The 20,375-nt window shown below is 38.0% G+C and overlaps 1 protein-coding gene across 4 annotated transcripts; it reads right to left on the bottom strand.

Annotated features, from left to right (window-relative positions):
• On the bottom strand, positions 1–17,882 carry GALNT3 (polypeptide N-acetylgalactosaminyltransferase 3). Of its 4 annotated transcripts, none has more exons than XM_039702690.1 (11): positions 17,799–17,882; positions 9,890–10,499; positions 8,397–8,569; positions 7,577–7,726; positions 7,091–7,325; positions 6,257–6,374; positions 5,673–5,873; positions 4,456–4,587; positions 3,730–3,831; positions 994–1,146; positions 1–540 (listed from the first exon to the last, which is right to left on the bottom strand). In XM_039702690.1, the coding sequence occupies exons 2-11, from the start codon at positions 10,462–10,464 to the stop codon at positions 418–420; spliced, it is 1,962 nt and encodes a 653-aa protein (XP_039558624.1). In that variant the 5' UTR covers positions 10,465–10,499; positions 17,799–17,882; the 3' UTR covers positions 1–417. The 4 variants fall into 4 exon arrangements, with proteins under 4 accessions (XP_039558624.1, XP_039558631.1, XP_039558647.1 ...); XM_039702697.1 differs by lacking the exon at positions 17,799–17,882 and adding an exon at positions 17,485–17,550; XM_039702713.1 differs by lacking the exon at positions 5,673–5,873.
• Positions 17,883–20,375: the final 2,493 nt, after the last annotated feature.

Here is a 20,375-nt window from a genome sequence, read left to right as displayed (position 1 = left end):
TTTGAGCATATAAACCATATATATAAAGTGTATTGGGTTTTAGACAGCAGACAATAATTTCTCACAACACTACAGAGAAAATTAGTCGTCTTCAGAAGTACTTACAGTATCTCAAAATAAACCCCCACATATGGCCCCTAAGATAAGAGAACAAACAAGATCCATAAATCAGTGGTCAACATATAAAGTCTTATCATAGAAATATTGTAAACAAAATATAACCAGGATCCCAATTATCTTTGGTATACCAGAGTCCCAGGGAATCTCTTATGACACATTTTATATCCAACTTAAGAGGGAAAAGAAACTCTTTAAACATTTTGCATTTAAACAATCACATTAAAATCCAGTATATGCATATGACACAATTCAGAATGGTTCTTTTAATAAAATTATTCTGGCCTATAATATCAAGTCTTAATTGTTCTGGCCAAAAATCCACTTCTGGAAAGGGTCTGATGGATTACAGGATGCCAAACTCGGATGCTCTCCATTTCCTGTAAGGCACATATGTAGTGCTTCATTGTATAGAGTTTGATCCTAAAGTGAGGAAAAAAAGGAGGAAAAGAAAAGTGACCAAACAATGAACATGCTAGCTCCCCCCACAGTTCTTCCCCCAAGCTGGGTGCTAAAGAGTAAGCTCATACAGGTGGGTGCAGAGGGGGCTAGAAAATACATAAGTAGTGTGTAAGTGCCTACTTGCTTTGTCAGGAAAATTTTGTGAATTATTTTAAAAATACAAAACATCTGAATTGACTTCCAGGTGGATGTCTAGACAAACATACTAAAGGATATCAACTGGTTTTTTAAGTGACATTCCTACTAGTGACATCAAGTTTTGATCTGTAACTGAAAAGCCGAAATTATCTCAATTTTCTGGCCAAAACTAACATTTTTTTGGGTTCAGAGTTTTTCTTTTGTTGGTGTTTTTGCTTTTATTGAAAATCCAAAATTAACTAATAAAAAGGTCATTTCACTGCTCAGGATATGTACCTTCTGGTGCAGCCACTGCTCTTCCCCAACAGCAAAGGTTTTCTGGCCTTTGTAGGTGCACTCACGAAGCTGCACAGGTCCCTTGGAAGCATGCAGACAAAGCTCCTTCTGAATGTTATGGCGAATTTCGTGGTGTGCAGAATATTCAAAGTACTATTTAAATAATTTTTAAAAAAGTTTGGTAAACAAACACAAAGAAATTATTAAATTAATATTAAATTAAGCCTTTCAAATTCTCATACACAAAATAATAAATTTCTTATTAAAAAATTTGAGACTACAGAATAATTCCTCTGATTTTTAGCATAGACACTTCGAAAGTGTTTACAAAACTAAAAGCAGTTTTTAATAGTAATGCAATACTAATTTATACTTGTATGTATAAATTGGAAATAACATTTGCTGCACGTGTGATGCAAAATCTTAGTCCCACACAGACCATATATAATTCAAGAAGACAAAGTGAAGAGTAGAGATAGTTAAGATAACTTAAATTTTGGCATTTCTTAAGTAAAAATCTGCATTCAATTCTGTTGCTAGATTTTGGTTTTTCTTAGAGCAACCAAAAAGAAAAGTTGTCACACAAAACAGCAACTTTTGCTGCTCAATCTAGACAATAAATATGAACAACAGGATACAATATAGCCTATTGTGAGATAACCATTAGAAAATTATAAGCATGTATTTTGTGAGCGCATTTTACCATGATTTCCTGACAGCAGAGTACTCGTGAGACTCAGCTATAATTCTGATCCTAACAGGGATTTACTTCTAAAAGTTAGAGACACAGCTATTCTTTTACTCCTTCAGCCCTAACCTAACATTTGGTCTCTTCCTTTTCTCCCACATTTACCAGCAGAGTCCCCAACATCACATCTCACTGTTTCTTGCCTCTGGATGTCAGCCACCCTCATCATATCTTTCCTTTGAACATGAAGGCCAGGCTCAGTTACCCCCCTTGGCCTTCTGTTTTCCAGTGGTCAGCAATCACCTCCTTGCTACCTTGGGAACCATGGGAACAGCACTGAGGAACAAACAGGCATCCCACTCTTAAATCCCTAGGACCAACATTAGTCCTCAAAACAGGTAGAGAAGGAGTAACCTGCCTAGTCATTTAGCTCTCAGACATAGTAATTTACTCTTCATCTGCCAATCTGACTTCATCTGTCCTTTTATTTTTGGAACTTCAACATCTCTGCAAGCCCTGAAAATAATGACTTGAAAGCTATGTTTAGAACTTTATTAATTTTGGATATTGAGATGGGCATGCTCCCAGCCTCCAATATTCTAAAAAGAAAGAATAATACACAACTGATGTACAACTCTGAAAACTACTTTTCTACTCTACAACTCTACAACTCTTTTCTACTCCCATTTCAAATATATGGACAAAGATGGCAGCATGGGAAATATCAGCCTACACTGCTGAGAGTCTGGTAAAGAAGGGAGGACAACTGAAAACAGAGCATTGTAATGAGAAGGGTTAAGTAAGCAGATATGCATCTCTTAAGCATTATCAGCAAAATCAGGTCTCTGAAGGCTGGCATTTACAGGGATTCAGACTGTTATTTTGTAGCAGGAGAGAAAACAAAAAACGAAAGAATAGAATTTTAGTATAGCCCAAGATAACTTAAGAGAACAATAGAAACATACAGTAGATCTCTTTATACAATGTCTTTCTACAGGGTTCCCAAATTAATGACTGTGACAATGTGAAAAGGCTAATAGTATTAATCCACAATCAAATAAAACCCCAAATTCAATCCCGTAAGAAGCTAACATAATAGGGTAGTTCTTAATCTAGACAGCATGCCATGGCTCACAAAAAATTATCAGGAAGAAAGTATCACCTGACTAGGATTATGTGTCTCAATTTTCACAGTGCCATCAATGTGCCATGGATGTTTTTTAAGATTGAAAAAAAAAATGTATTAGCACCCTCCCCCCATAAGATAACAATTATATTCTAATAAAAATTTTTAGAGCTTTGCTGACCTTTAATTATTAAGGATCACTTTTAAACAACAGAGAAATGTGCATTTCTGGGCAGGGAAGGAGATGTTCTTTTTGTTAGTATTACAGTTATGATGGAACAATTGAGTATCTGAAATCTATTGCAAGTCATATTGCAGAAGGAACAGAGCATCATGGCTGCCTCCAAGAGCTATGGACCAAAGAGAGCTCCTCTTGAACAAATGGAATCACATTATTCACTTGCATTAGCCAGTACAGGATAGGCCACTTTGACCTCACACTGTGAGGCTGCTAGCGTGATAGGGAAGGTGGCTCAGGCCTGGGCACCTGGTCTCCCATTGGCTGGATTCCAACCAACATCTTCCTTGACAGTGCGAGTCCTGGTGACAGAGAAAGAAGCAAGAGGAGGAAGCATAAGGAGAGGAAGAATTAAGAAGACAACACTTATAAGACAGAAGTAAGGGTGGCATGAAAAGGTTTTGCATAGAAAAGAGAGGGCAAGTGAAGCAGTGCAAGTGTGTTTGAAATCTGAATTTATATATTGAAGTTAAAACATTAGAAACAGGACATGACATGAAGAGTGGTATGGAACTTTTCTTTAAAAATACATATAGGAATTAACTGTTTAAGAAAATAAAGGAAAAATGAGATAGAGAAATTGTATATTAAAAATTAGTCAATTTCTCTAAAATTAATTAAAAGTTTTTTTACAGTAAAGCTACAACAGAAGAAAGAATAAAAATCAGGTATTAAATATTTTACCTGGTTTCCTCCAAGTCCATGACAAGAATACATAATCAAGGGTTTGCCACCATGGTTATTTTCACCAACATCCAGACACATGCGGTTACCTATATTTTTTAACTAAAGAAAGGGTGTTGTCAGGATAAAAAAGCTCAGTGAAATGACTGGAGAAGCTCAAACTCTCTCAGTCATAGACAAAAGTCACCTGTAGTTTAACAACAATTACAGCAATTCTTTCATTTTTACTTTCTGCTATGCTCAAATCTAAAAACCCTGTTTCCCCAGGTTATCTTTTCGAACTAAAAGCCTAGTAACTACAGTCACACATGGAATTATTAGCCTGCTCTGTACAATGTTACTGTGATTCAAATCACAGTTTGAACAGATACACGTAAAATATTTAAAACAGGAGGAAGGGAAAGTTTTATTTGTAGCTACATGCTGAAAATTCATGTTCACCTCAAACTGAGAGCTACTACTTTTTTTGCTTGTTTTAGCAATGCAATGTCTAAAGTTATTTGGCAGGGAAAATTACTTTTGACATAAATGAAAAATGAAAATGACACAGCTATTGACAAAGCTATAAAAGGTGTGCAGAACAGATTCTTTGTCCAGAGTAGTGACAGAAAACCCTAGAGCAGTTAAAATTAACTGAAGTCTAAAAGCTATGGCTAAGGTAGTACAAGAGATTAGCAAACTTCCTGGACTAAGAAGAACATAGGAAGTAATTAAAATTAAACTTACATATCCAGAAAACAAAGGATTCAGGTCTGGCACATATGCTTCTGGATAAACATTACTGAGGTACCAGGTAAAATTTTTACACTGCAGGCGCTGCCTTAAATCAAGTCTTTTTGATATGTCTCCAAATGTTTTCTGTTAAAGGAAAGGAGGTAAAGAAGGATGGAAGATAAACATATTAACATTCATTTTTCACATGTAAAACTATGATATTCTGTGTAGTACTAGGCAAGTTTTAAGCTTCCTTTGTTGCTTTTTTTCTTGTTTATGCTGTACTACAGCAGTTACTGCTGTCTTTCAGTGTCATAACACCACTGATATCCTGTCTGCAGCATTTCAAAGGACTTGCAAGAAAAATATATTGCAAGATTGAAAACACATAAGTATCTTTAGTCCCCAGAAAGTTTTAACAGAGTGCCATGAAGAGGGAAAGTCCAAGTAAGAACACTGATTACAGCCATAAAGCCAACTGATCTCACTAAAAATGTACACTGAAACAACAAACTGGATTAATTAAATAATTAGCATAATATCCAGTACTATGTAGAATCTCCCAAACAAAATTCAGCTGTTTAGCTGCTGAATATGCCTAGGAAACGTAATGCTTTCAGTGATACAACAATCACAAAAATTTATCATATGAAGGGGGAAAAATAGCTTCTAAAAGAAAACTTAGAATTCTATCTGGGCAGAAAATGTACAAAATAAACAAGCCAACACTCAACCTCAACCCCAAATATTTATTTACTTGAAAATAACTGACTTTTTAAGCAGATAGAGACAGGATTTTTATCCATCATCAGGTAACTTTTGTTCTGCTGCTAAAGAACCACAAAACCTGCTTTTTCAGTAAGAATACTAAGCAACTTGAAACTAAGAAGACATTTTTCTCACTCCAGAAAATAAGTTAGTTTACATTGTCTACATCCATTAGTTTCTCTCATGTTCTTCTGGTAGTTCCTGCATCCACACAAGGCAAACAAGCCAGGAGAATGTATGAAAAAAAGCACCAATTAAAAACCTCACCATACAAAATCAACATTCATCACCCAAACACTTTAGGTTTTTTCATGTTTGTTGGGACTGCAGCTTTAAGCGAACAAAACAGTCTTTTCATTAAAACATCTAGAACCCTTACATACTTTGTCAATAAATAACTTTTGCTCACCAAAACTTTCACCGCAGCAAGTGTGATTTCTAATACCACCACCACCACCTACTTGTTTCACAATTTTTGCTGCCTCTGTGTTTCTTCGGTAAAATATTTCTTTGTATTCATCCATCCACACTTCTGCAAGGCGAACTTGATTACGTGTGATCACCTGAGTACCTTTTGGGAAAGTATGGGGACTCTTGCTGCGAAAGACATGGCCAACAACAGAGCAAGGCATGATCTCCAACTGTCCACCACATTGCCATACCTAATAATAACATTTAGTGTGTAAGTGCACTGCAATTAGAATCCAGGGAGTGGAAAAAAATTCAGTAATACTATTGGTTACCAGAACACATCAAACCACTAGCAAGAGTACATATATCAGGCATGCCATTAGTGAATTTCCTAATCATATAAGCTCTGGAAACACACCTTTCAGATAGCAACCCTAAAAACATTTTAAAAAAAACATTAAAAACAGTTTAGTGAGCATGCTTGTATTTTATTTCATAGGTAATTAGTAACTCAATTTTCCTTGTCCTAGTTGGCTGATTGAGCAGAGGAGTCAATATCTAATACTAATTTATTCTCAAATCCTCTGTACACTATCAGCATAGAGACAGTTGCTAATTAAGGAACTAAACTTACTCTGAAAGACATTTCTATATTTTCACCTCCCCAGATTTCCATTTCTTCATCATAGCTTCCAATGTGTTCAAAGTAGTCTTTTGATATTGAAAAGAGACCTCCAGCAAAAGTAGGTGTTCTGCAAAAACAAAATTTTACTGAGAAAGACAGAACGTTTTTTTAAATATAGATGTGAAATCATGGTGCAACTGTTCTAGGAATTTTCCATGCAGTTGTTCGTATTTCACTACTGTGATGCATATTCCTGGCATAGATAACACTTCTAGCACTTAAATATGTTCACACAGAGTCTCACTTGACATTTATTAAGAACTTGTTCAGACTAACAATTGCTGGCATAAAAGAAAGCATCAGGAAAACAAACAGATTTTCTCTGTATGGAGGAAATCAAGCAAAAGTACAACTCCTACAGACCAGTAACTGTCTGTGGACAAAGCAGGTCCAATTATTATCAAATGCACTACTGTATAAGTCTGGTATTTGGGTGCTCTGACCCTTTTTGTCATTCTTTCAAGTAAAGTGAATGAGAAGACAGAATCATTGTACTGTCTCTGAAAATACCTTTCTAATCCTCCTCCATGCCTCCCCCCTAGGAATATAAGCAATTTCCACTGTATATAGAAGAAGTAATGCAGAGCAATTACTACCTTAAGGAGGCTATATTTTTATGAATGCTTTAAAATGTGGTTTGTAAAGAAAGTATAAAAAAAACATCGAAGATACTAAGATGTCTCATTACGCTTATCTGAAGAACTAATTTATTTACAAACTATTGTTCGTAAGATAAACTCTGTGAAAACAGAAGGATTTAAATAGTATTCAAATTAAATTTACCTAATTGGATAGGTTTCATCCTTTCTTCTTTTATTCTCATGTTTAGGAAGAGACTCCCATCCAAATGACAAACTCCAATCAAAATTTCCTCTGTTGTGGCTATGCACATAAGGAGATGGTTTACTGAATTCAAAGGTATTGAGATCGATAGAAGCAATGTCAGGGCTTACAACGGCGACAGGATTCTCAGCTATTCTTGCCAATAATGGCTCTAACCAGCCATAAAAGCATTCACCTGTGGAGAAAATGGGAACACTGAATTTTGGCTTGGCTATAAAGTAGTACAAAGGGTATGTTTTAACATGTCCAGCAAGCCAATATGGACTATTTTAAAATAGCATTGTTAATTGTACTTTCAATAATATGAAATAGCAATAGGAAAGATGATATATTGCTAACATTTATAATTCATTAAAAATCTGCAACATTAAATTAAAGACAACAGCATTATAAACCAGACCTGACATGTTTACAGGTTACACTTACAATGAGCATCCAGGAAGGTAAGGGTCTCTCCTGTTGCTACTGAAGCTCCCAACAACCGTGCAGTGATCAGACCTTTTCTTTCCTTCTGACGGACCACTTTAACTATCTGAAACTGTTTCACATATTCATCTAGTTTATCATGCAGGTACTCTAGAAAGAGAAATCAGTGTCAGGATATTCAGGGTATACACATGCCACTGCCCAAAATGTTACACTGTTAAGTGAACAAGATAAACAATTCACACTAATCCCAGAAATTATCTCTACATCAAAGCCATAAAAATTCTCATCTGCTGAAGGTTATTTTTAGGACCTGAGTATTTTGGGGGTAAGGGTGTAGGAAGAGGTGACCAGCAGAGAACAGGAGATGGAACATTAAAATAATTCTGAACAAGAAAGGATGTGCTAGTACATCTCTGCTGCAGTGTTAACCGTTTGAATACCAATTCCATTTTCATAGTAAATGGATCTCATATTATCTGCAGAACATGCAAATTCTTTCCTTAATGATGACACATTTACACAGTTTTCAAAGGCTACAGTATTTACAACAACAACAGAAGCCAAAATTAAGTGTTCCGATTTTAAGAAAGAAACCCACACCTCGCATGAAACATCCCACATTATCTTTTTTATTCTGCCCATCCTAAGTATTAAACTGTACTACTCAGCATACTTCACATCCAAGTGCTTCCATATACTCAATACAGACTTGTAAAAAAGTGTAAATAGTGATAAAGAGACCTTAGGCAATTTATCTGCAATCCTAACCTCTTCAATTAAAAACAAAAACAGAAGCAAAAGCAGGAAGATTTCTTACCATCTACACTGGCATCATCCACCAAAATAATCTCTTTCAGCAGTATGGCAGGAGATGTGTACATCACACTGTGGACAGTTCTGAGCAGAGTTGACCACGCTTCATTGTGGAAAACAATGATAATGCTTGTGGTTGGCAACGGCGGGCAGCGCTTAAACTTTTGTTCAATACATCTACAAATTAGAAAGTGTCAGGCGTTACAAAATGGACAACAATTTTTTACTCTAACTCTTAAACGCTTCTTTCTAGTACAAAACTTTATAACTATGGACATTAAATTGTCCTGCTTTTCAGCTCTCTATCCTAGCTTTGGAGTGCAAAGATAGGTACTTCAACTGAAGCAGCTGTTCAGAATATTTTTTTTAATATAATGATTGAGAATTGAACAACTTAGTTTTGCTTCTGCCTGCCTCACACACATTTGAGTGCATTTCATATAATACCAAGGCCTTCTTCAGGAAAAAATATTATTTTATTGAGACCAGAAGGTACTGACTGAGCTAACTCAAAAGTCACTGCTGAAACCTAAGAACACAAAGAAGAATATTTATTAGAAAAATTCAGAGTTTGCAAGGAAAATATAGCCCATCTAATTCAAATTTCAAAGCTCTGTAGAAGTGCTATGTAAGGCTTAGGGCAGCAGGTCCCATTCAAGGGATACAATTTTAAACCCACAGTATTTCAAGACTCACGTATCCTAAACATAACTTCAGATCCAATGGCAAGTCAAGATGACAATGCTGTATTCATAAGTTGCACACTTACTGTTTAGGGCCTGGAGGACACCCCAAGGTAATAACCACAGTCACTGCCTCACAGAATACACAAGCAAAGCCTCCCCAGTTGTGCTCTAGGAGAGGTTATGGTGAGCTGCACTGTGTATCAGCAGCGGCTCAGTAAGTTCAGCCACTTCTGGCACAGCTGGCTGACAGCATTTCACCTGACACTGACAGAGACTGCTCATGACTAAAACCCACTCTGCCCAAGTCTACAGTCTACATTTAAAAAATTCTTCAATTCTTCAAAGACTGCTGCTGAGATCTTCCATTCCCTTGTTCCCCCAAGTTTACAAATCCAAATTTATTAAATTGTGCCTAAATTCCTAATTTATTAAATTAAATTACGTAGTTTTATTAACACTGAATGCTAAAAAAGTGGCAGGAGGGTGGTGTTTTAATTGGAAAAATGTTGAAACCACATTTTTATTCTAAGTAGAACTAAGCACGCTTCCTGAAAGTTACTCAGAAATTTTAGCCTTAAAGGCAAAATCAGAACACCTTATTTAAATATGGTTACTTTGAATTCAAAACCATGAAAGAAGTGAGCTTTTCTAAACATTCTTAGCTTTGGCACTGTGGATCACTATGTACAGCCAATCATTATGTATAGCTAGGAGACTTTCCTAAACTATCACCTAGCTGAACTCAAATCACTTTGCAGGCTGAATTTCTGAGAAGTTTTTCAACTATCAGGACATACACATTTCAACTTACTCAGGAGGTCGAGTGTCTGGTCCAAGATCTCGGTGTAAAGAAATCCTATCACTTGCAAATGCATTAAAACAGTGTTTCTCTTCTCCAGCCTGTTTTTCTTTCTGTTCTTCTGAATTTAAGTTGATGGTTTTAAATGCTTTGCCAGAAGCTCCAGGAGCATTGGGATCTTGAAGGGGCCGATCTAGAAAGGGTTTCAGTTCCACTGGAGTATAGTGCCCTGGCAAGCAGAGTCTCTCTCCAGGAACCTTAGTTTGCCTAATGGGTGCTTTTATCTGCATTTTTGGCTTTGCACCTTTGATATTGTTCATAGCATTTAACACAAGACCTAATACATGACTTTTCTTTCCAACAACTGGCTCAATCCCTGCTTCATCCTTAAAATCTTGAACACCCACTTCTCTTTGTAATAAAAATAAAAATACCAGAAAGACAAACACAATAATGCTAAACTTCCAGAGTTTCCAGTGAAAAAATGTCTTAAATAGTTTAGGTGTCTTTTTCAAGGCCATTCTAGTTTTAAAAATTTTCACACAACAAATACAGTTTGTTCTTCTTGTTGAAGAACAGTTGTTCATCAAATATGTCACAGCATTTCTTGAAATTGTAACACCTGTAAAGTAAAACAAATAGTATTAATTTAGACATCTAGTATATTCAACTATGTAAAGCCATAAGAAATTAATGGGAAGGAATTAATCCACAGCTCCCAAAAGTCAAACGTTATGCATGCTACATCACTTAAAGATACATCAAACCTATCTATAAGATACCCAAAATGCCCTTTCCCTTCTTTTTGCTTTGGGTTTTATTTGTTAAATATATTGCTTCATATAGAAGAACCAGAAATCAGGCATACCATCAAGAATAAAACATTATTTCTACACAGTGCCACTACTTCAAGTTTATTTTCTTCCAAGTAGTTTGCTTAAAATTAGAATAAAGTCTTAGGGAAGCAGGGAATTTTAATTCAATGATGGGACAGAAGAAGAACAGGTGGCATCAACACATTAGTTCAAGCTGCATGTCAGAGAGAGCCATGTGGAAAGTGAACTAAAATATAGGAAAGACTTTTCAATCAACTTATTTCAACAATTTTCAAGTTTCTGCCATTATTTTTTTCACAGACAAGTAACTATTCATTTGCTTTCAAAGACAAAATTATGAAAGACATTTGAGGACCACCAAATCCAAGTGATTTGAATTAAATTCTCTCTGCCAAACTGGCAGTTTACAAGGGGATACCGTCTGCCATCAGCCTGAATAGCTAAAATAGCTATTCAGGGAATAGCTTCATTTTTGTCTAAATTACATGTATGTGAATCCTGAAGAGAAATAAACAGCATCTAGCTCAAAGCCACACTTCCCACTTGCTAACTACTGACCACAAAATTGCAAAAAACTACTTTTCTATTTATTCCTCTGAAATACAAGTACATCTTAACTGGAATAATATATACTCAGGAAGAGATACAAGTCAGAGAAAACAAAAACCCCCACCCCTTACCTGCTTTTCTTCAAGAATCTGTAGGAGAAACTAAGCATCTAGATTTCTTCACATTATACTGTTTTTCAAAGTTTATGCCAGCTTAATAAACCCATACATTCAAACTACAGTGTTTTTACCATAGAGTTATTGTTAAAAGAATGCAGAGGGGAAGCATATTAGATCATACTAAAAGGTACCAAAAACATGCTTCTCAACTCAGAAAATTTCAAAAAAACCAAACCAAACAAACCAGTCCACTTCTGTGTCACATATTATTTTACATTTTTCCTTACTGCTGAAACATTTGAACTACAATACTGATACCTTTATATGGAACACTACAAATAAAAACTTTCTTCCCTTTGAAAGAATTGCAACCAAATTACCAAACTACCAGACTGAAAAATGTCTTGTTTTCACACAGTGTCTGGTGGGTTGGTCTTGACTGGCTGCCAGACACCAACCCAGCCACTCTCTTGCTTTCCATCCTCAGCATGACAGTGGGGACAAAAAAAGATAGAAAATCACATGGGTTGAGCTAAGGACACCGTGATCACTTACCAGTTATTGCCACAGGTGAAATAGACTTGCAATGATGAATTTGAATTTACTGCCAATTAAAAGTAAGTAGGATGGTGAGAAACAAAGGCTCAAACTACCTCCCCTGGCTCAGCTTCACTCCTCCCTTCCCAATTCTTCTCTCTCTTCTGACCTAGTGGTCAGAAGAAATGAATAATAAGGGCTGTGGTTAGCTTGTAAGACTTCAGCACTCCTTCCTCTGCACAATTTTCCCCTACTCCAGCACAGACTCTCTATACAGTGCAGTACTCCAGCACAAACTGCTCCACCATGGCCATCCAGGGGTCACAGCTCCTGCCAGGATCTTGCTCCATAGGCTGCAGCTTTCTCCAGGGGAAATGCACCTGCTCTGGCCTGGGTTCCTGCACAGGCTGCAGAGTGCATGCCTCCTCTGGGGTGGTCCTTCATGGGCTGCAGAGAAATTCTTCACTACAGTCTTCTCCATGAGCTGCAGGGGGAATATCTGCTCCAGTGCCTGGAATACCTCCTCCCCTCCTTCTTCACTGACCTTGGGTTCTGCAGAGTTTCACATTTTTCTCACTCCTCTTTCTCACAGCTGCTGTGCAGTATTTTTTACCCTTTCTTAAATACCTCATCACAGAGGCACCACCTGCTACACAGGGTGGCTCAGCTTTGGCCAACAGTGGGTCTATTCTACAGCTGGCTGGAACCAGCTGTGTTCAGCCCTGGATGAGACAAGGTGGGGGGGCAGCCCCACATCTCTTAGCACAGAGGCCACCTGTGCAGTCATCCCCACCCCCTAACCTGGCCATGAAAATGCAATACACAGTGTAAAACACCAACTATATGCACAGATCAGCACTCAGCATTGCAGGGACTATAGCCTCTGCAGGTTGCTAACCAGGAATGATTTCCTAACACCATCAAAAAGAAAATCACATTACTGTTTTGCAGTGCACCATGCACAAGCATGTAAGATACTAGTAAATCTGAAAGCCTAGAAATCAATACGCAGTATAAATATATCCTCCTCAAATGGAAAAAAGCCAAAACCAAACAGCTGTATATATACCTCCATCCATCCATATATTTGAAATACATGATGTCATAAGAGGCATTAGAAACAAGAGACATGTGGAGAATGCTGCCACAACACTTGTATGAAATATGTCTGTCCCCAGGAAAAAACCTTCCCTGGAGTTAGGTGGGTTGTGGAAGACAGCAACACAAGTTAACCCTTTCCGTGTGCATTAGAACACTCTACCAGCATGCCATGCACAGAAACAAAAGATGTTTCTCTAAGAAAAGATCAAGTGACAGCCTTGGAATATTATGTGCAGCAAACACCAGGTGGACAGAGGCTTGATTGCTACAAGCATACAGCAAAACCCTTTGATATAGACAAATGCTGAGTGTAGCTTTGTTGACAAAATATCTGATAGGGATATTGCTTACAATAAGAGAAGAGTTCTTTGTCCCACAAAAGAGTAGCAGTTTCCAGAACAGAAGCTGCATTGTCCAAAGAACTTTTGCCATGAAAGCTGTATTTTACTTAGGGTTTTTACCAGGATAATTTTGTAGTCAGAAATACAATCTTTACTCCCCACAAATGCCTCTCACATTTTCATGGCATAGCAATGTGTCAGCAAACACAGACCAAGCTACTATTCAATCCTCCAGGACATGATGAAGAAATATGTGGCATGATTAAACTCCCTGGGGTGACTGTTTAGCAAAGTGTTTAATCTTCTATTCATTAGTGTTATTTTCACTAATAGTAGTCTGGATTCTCACAGCCCTTTGAAATAACTAGCCCTAAACATCAGAAGTTGGATCCTTTTTTTTTTTTTTTTTGGGAAGAAAAAAACCAGAAAACTAAAATGTACTACTGAATTCTTCTACAAGTGCCAAAAAGCAGCTGCCACACTACTTCAAACCACATCACATGGGCAGTGTGAGAATTCAATGCAGTCTATGTTACACTATGCCACCCACTGGTTCTGATGTCAGACTGTCTGCAAAAACTCGCACAAGAAAGCCTTGCTAATGTAGCCAACAAGTAGAAAACTCTGAAATTTTTGTTAGCTTGATCTAAACAACACAGTAGAGAATAATCTTTTATAAAAAAGTGAAAGTGTCATTATCCTAAATCAGCAAAAATCCTTTCCAATCATAAGAGACAAAATTAATTTGGGTTAGTATCAACAGTATATTTGACCTCAGTTTTTTTAAAAAAAAGTATTTTAAAATCCACTTTTCTTCTATCCAAGTGTTAAACAGGTTTCAAGTGTTTCCTGACAATACTGCTTATAGAACATAAAAATCTAAAAGAATAAGTAAAAATACTAAAACCAAAACAAAAAAAATCCTTAAAAAATGGGAAAAATAGGGGGAAATGGTTCAGAATTATTCTAATCAAAATAATTTAACTACACAACTTGGCTTCAACTTGATCGAATTCTTCTATAATTGGAGGAGCACAGTCTCACAGAAAGTTTGTCTATTTCTCCTTGTCACCAAAGCATACAATCCCTTCCTCAAACATTAGAGCCCCTTTAATCAAAGGTGGGTGTGAATAAAAACACTGAACAAATACTTCCACTACTGGGATTTCTGAATCTAAAATTCTGAACAGGGCTTTTTGTTTTCTTTGTGTGAGTATCAATGTAGGTGCTACTAAAACATTAGTTACTGAAATAATCAGTTTGGTAAATGATATTTTCATCTTCTACCACCATGGACATTGATGCTTTTTTCTATTGGCAAATAAATTTTAAAAAAATCAATGAACCAAACTGTTTGTACTTCCTAGAAGTTCATCTCAGAGGAACATCCATTCACATAAGCACCTTTGGTGACAGACTAAGAAACATCCAATTCAGAGTGAACCCTTCATAAAGGTCAAGCTTTATATGGTATGTGAAGATTCTTCATAGAATAAAAACCATTCAAAAGCACTTCAGAAACTTGGGATAATTGAATATGTTGCTTAAGTTTAGCAAACTATGCTACTGTTTAGAAGAATATTAGCTCATGAAAGAAATAAAGGAAAAAAAAGGTAAAATGAAAGGTACAGAAGTTAAAGACTAAAGACATGAAAATGAGAAACAGAATCAGCAGTTTAGTTTCTATCTCCACACTTGCTCATCTGTTTCAGTCAGAGCTCCTACTGAATGGACTCCTAAATAGGGTACACATACCTGAAAGAGAAATTCACAAACCCTACCCAGGTGCTGTTCCTCCGGGTACATTCTTTGAAGCTCAGCCAGTTAAAAAAAGTTGTTAGAGGAATTCTGCATGTGTTCAGTTCCTGAGCCTTCATTTTAGAAACATTAGGAGCACAGGTTATTCTAGCAAATACTGGATGTAACCTGCCTCACTGATTAGGACAGAGAAAGCAGAAGCTGCACCTTTGGAGGAGCATTCTGAATGAAGAAGTTTATTCTGAAGAAGTTCTGAGCAACAGCAGCACAGAACAGCTTACTGAAACAAACTTGGTAAGTATCTCTTTCAGCAGTTTCATTTAGATTAAAAAAATACCTGAGGAAAAACCCCAAACAAGCCATCACCAAACCTCCTTCTATGTATTTTAATGGAAATGCTTCAAATTCAAACTTTCACATGCTCTTTCAAAATTAGCACTACTACCATTTTTCCACAGCCAAGCTCTGCATGTGGTAGGCAGAGATAGACAGTTCTCTTTGACAATTAATAGCATAGTAAAAATACACAGTAACCATATATTATAAAAATATTTATCGTTTATTTTTACAGGGATATATAAATGACAAGCACTTATCTCAAATTTAAATTTCACTCAGCTCTGTATTTTCCTTTTTTACCTTGGTCAGATTGTTTTGGGCCTCTGTTAAAATTATTTTAGACTGTCCCTAAAAATGCTATGATGAAAAGTGACCATGACAGCAGCTGTAAAGTGCTGTTTTAACTTAGAAGGATTAGTGTCTCATTTTCATTTAAGCACCAGAAGATAACGTCTGGACCATAACTAGAGCACTTTTGTTTGTTTTCCTGATTGTAACACACTTCTAAGATAACAAAACCATCCAAGTATCAAGTGCAGGCCTTAAAATCACAGTTTTCTAACTGGCCTTAAACTTTTGTTTAAGTGATAAGCATAAAGCAAAGAAAGTTACCTCATGGGAGATTTACTGGAATAGTGACTGCTAAACTAATCTTTGTTGGAAGCTCCCATAGCTGTCTTCACTTTCCTTCTCTCCCCACTTCAGTGTCTCTTTTCCAGATACATTTCACTGCTGAATAATGTCAGTCCACTGTAGTTAGTCACTGATGCTAAAATTTAATTGCTGAATCACTGTCAGTGGTTTTGTGATATGATTCTCTTTAAGCAGAACTATTTCCTATGGTACATGATCTCAGTGAGTCTTAGGGAAAATCAGAGAATAGTAAGACAGCAAGTGAATAAATCCATGTTCTACATGACTGAAAAAAATCTAGCATTTTATAGTTTAGAAACTTGAGGCACTTTCTGATTTTGTAGAAGACAGGCACAACAATGAACATATTAGTATAAGAAACTCATAAGTGTTGGCAGGCAACTGATCAACATTTCATATCATGAACATGATTCTCTACATGGATTCCAAAAGCGGGAAAACCTTGGACTAGGTAACAGCTCTTCAAACAGGCAAACCAGGCAGCAAACTTGGCAAAGCAAAAAGAAATTATCTCAAAGCAACACAGTGTGTCATCTAGAACCACAGACACTGGGGAAACGTCACAGAGAGGGCAATTATACCTTGTTCCTAGTTTGACAGGGTTCAAAATAGGAACAGATATCCAGGCTGCTTCTGGTACCACCCCACCCCAAAAAAGACACAAGTTAAGTGGCCATAGCAGTTACGAGGAGGAGGAGCTCCTTCCCACAGCGCAACAAAAATAGCAATTCAGGCTCTCCGTAACTAACTTAATTTTTACTTTGCTCTGTCATTGAGAAGCCTCAAGATGACAGTAGCAGATGCCAAACTGACCAGGCGATTGAGCAAACCTGGCTAAAAAAGGAAACCAAACCCTGTAAGTTGGCTGCTTTGTCTCAGGCTCTGAGTCTGGCAGTCAAGACTGAAGTGATCAATAGAATTGATAATCTTTTAAACAAAGGGGGGCTTTTTGTTACAGATGACTAACATATACAACACTACTGAGATGCATACATATTTGTATTTCCAGTAAGACTTTTTATTTAACCGATTAAAATTTTTATGAATAAATTCCCCTTTGTAAAGGAATATTTTATACGAAGTTTAAAAAAATTCAAACTCCATGACACTGAGGTTATAAAATTTAAAGTACACTTCTGTCAGTTTCCAGACCTAAGCAAACAGTGTCTAAGTACAGTCACCTGCTGTGCAGAACAAACTGCCGGAGGGCAGAGACAACGCGGTAACTCTTGAAAAGCCCTCTGAGTAGGATGAAATACACCAGAGTTATCTGGCAATGTACACAACTGGTACCACCCTGAATCAACGCGGTACTGCGGGCAAACCCTTGGGCGGGATCCGTACGTGGCACAGACACCTCCCTCGGTCAATACCTTCGGTTTGGACAGTGCATCCGGCCGGCACTTCCCGGAGCCCTGTGTGCAGGGGCGGCAGCCCGGGCTCCCCTGCCGCTCCCCGCTCCCCGAGCGGAGCCCTCAGGGCCGGGCTGGCCCGGGCAGGCCCCGGGGGGGCCGGCGGCCGCGCCGCGAGCGAGGGNCTCCCGGACCTCACGGCTCCCGCCCGCCTGCCGAGCCCCGCCGGGCGGAGGAGAAGCGGCAGCGGACGCTGCCCCGCCGCCGGACACAGCCCTTGGACAGGCCAAGGAGGAGCGGAGCCGCGCGGTGCCTGCCGAGGCTCCCCCACTCACCTCGTCCGGCGGGAGGACGGCGAAGGCGCTGCCGAGCCAGCGGCACCGGAGCCCCGGGAGGCCGGAGCCGGGCGGGCTCTGCGGCTTCCGCCCCGTCCCGGTGCGCCCATCCCGCTGTGCCCATGCCGCCCCCGCCCCGGACACGGAGCTCCGGCACTGCGCGCACCCAGCGCCGCACGGCCGAGCCGCTGCCGGGATCGCTTCTACCAGCCGAGCGTCACGTCGTGCTCGATGGGATCGACCGAGCACTCCCAGTGCTGGGAAACAACACAAAATCCCTCTGAGGTGAGATCGCAGACTGGGAGAAGGGATAACACACTGAGCTCGCTCTCTTCACAATGTAGTTTCCCAGAGAGATAGGAACAAAATCACTTTTCTACAGAAGCATGGTTGATGTGGGGCAGAATAAACTCAAAGTAATATTTGCACTCCCGAAACAGAGTGTAGAGTCTCCCCTTTGTACACTCAAATAATAGCAGCACAATCAGCGCCTCACTCCAGCACTTCAAAACTTCTTTCTCTGAGCTGCTGAACCGCAGGTATCGAAACGTGCTCTGCAAGTAGAAGGGAGTTGGCAGTACTTGTACTGATTTGTGTCACAGCAGTGCCAAAAATGGTGATGCCAGTTCTTTTAGGAATTAATATTGCCCAGGAACACTTAATACAGATTCAGACTAGAATCTCTCACAATTCATGGTTCTGTTATTTCTAGAATGCTAAAATCCTTCCTTAGGACTTTGACAGCTGATGCCTAAACCATGCTAAGCACTACAGCACCTGAGACAGGCACAGCCAGTGTTCAACATTTGTAGCACAAAATTCAAGTAAGGCAAATTTCTAGAGTGAACTTTTAAAAATCTGCTGTTTCCCAAAATAAAGCCTGCATTAACAAGGCATACTGATTCCTTAAAAAACACGAACACCTGACCCCAACCATCAAGAACAGTATCAAAGGAAAGCCCACCTCAGAACAAGACTTAGACCATTCACATAGCTTCTCTTTTACCAAGCATCATGACACATAATTAGCAACAACTTTTAGCAGAGACAGAAGCATGAGATTTTTGCAGTAATGGTCTAATTCTCTGTATTTTATGGCAGGTCAATGTTGCAAAAACCAAAGAGTTCTAATTTCATTGCAAGATGAAAGAAGTAAAATCACAGAGCAAATGAAGCTAGACAGCAAAATCACTGCTAAGATCTTTGAAAAGTGGCACAGTTATAAGCTGATGGAAAAGTACTTGCTAGTGAAATATTTTCTCATTTTCCTATTTTTCCTGTTCAGCACTGTATATGGAACACATTAATGAGTTCTTTATCATCAACTTCTGATGAGCCAGAATCCACTGCCACTGAGACTTTCCCAAAATGTCACCTTTCAAAGAAAATCTTCAGCAAATTATCTAACATTATAAGCTCTGTTTAAAGTATGTTTATAAAACTACTCACTCATTTCATGAATAACAAGATTACATTTTAGGTTACTAAACCAGAGCTGCCTGATTTTAGAAAGTCTACAGCCTTTCTAAAAATTGCAGTAGCTATATTTGAGAAATTATTTGCAATAGTCAAACCTAGTCCAGAAATGGGAAAAAAACCCACTTCAAATTCCTTCCACTATATTTTTGTTAAGAATCTCACTAGTTTACTTATTTTTAGCTATTTATACTAATTATTTTTGCCTAATGATACTTCCTAGCCCATCTTTTTAGCATTCTACAAATCTAAAAAAATGGTTGCAAATTAAAATAGTATTTAGCACAAAGTTACCAAAAATAATTTCATTTCCTCCAGAAGATATTCTAGGCATTCTGTACCTGCAGATGAAAAGGGGGACAAGAGAGAAGAGGAACAGACACCTATGGCTTATGTTGCTATAGCTACAAGATGCTTAGATTTTCAGTTCCACTGAATGAATCAATAGAAAGCACAGCTTCACTCTCCTCTTTTATTCATCAAAGGCAAAACTGGAAGATGGGTTGCTAAGCAACATCACACTGAAGAGTGCAGGGCTTTGAAATTAGCATTACTGACTCCCCTCCATCCTAGAAGTCTGTTCCATTCAAACCCACTTATTAAGGAGCTAAAACACCCCACCAAACTACCAGAACATGCATTTTTAAAGTAAGAAACAGTAAAAGCAGAGAGGTATGACACCAAACCATTTTTTCTGCAGATAAAGTAAAAAAAAAAAAAAAAGAAAAGAAAAGAAAAGAAGCACAGGAAAACTTAAACTGGCTTATATAAATCAAAAGGATATAGAAAGGACATTTATTTCTACTGAGAATATTTTAGTAAAGCAAGATTTTTTCTGAAAGACTACTCAGAGCCTTTTTTTAAAAAATGAAATCCAAAGACATGTCTCATTTATACTCCTACTTTAAAAACCTCACATACAAAAAGACACCAGTGCCTAGATGGCTAGTGGGAATTCAGAAATCCTACCTGCATGGTATATACATAAAACTCTTCACCAGAAGTTAGCCACAGAAAGCCTAAAGTCTCAGTTCAATTTCTATCAGCTGATTTCTGTATCCTACTATTGTCGTGACTTAATCTGTCACACCCACCGTATGA

This window comes from Passer montanus, unplaced genomic scaffold (genome assembly GCF_014805655.1).
Source record: "Passer montanus isolate IOZ18808 unplaced genomic scaffold, ASM1480565v1 scaffold1, whole genome shotgun sequence".
NCBI classification, from domain to species: Eukaryota; Metazoa; Chordata; class Aves; order Passeriformes; family Passeridae; genus Passer; species Passer montanus.
The sequence above is the reverse complement of the archived record's forward strand: the minus strand, read 5'-3'. Positions and strand labels throughout refer to the sequence as shown.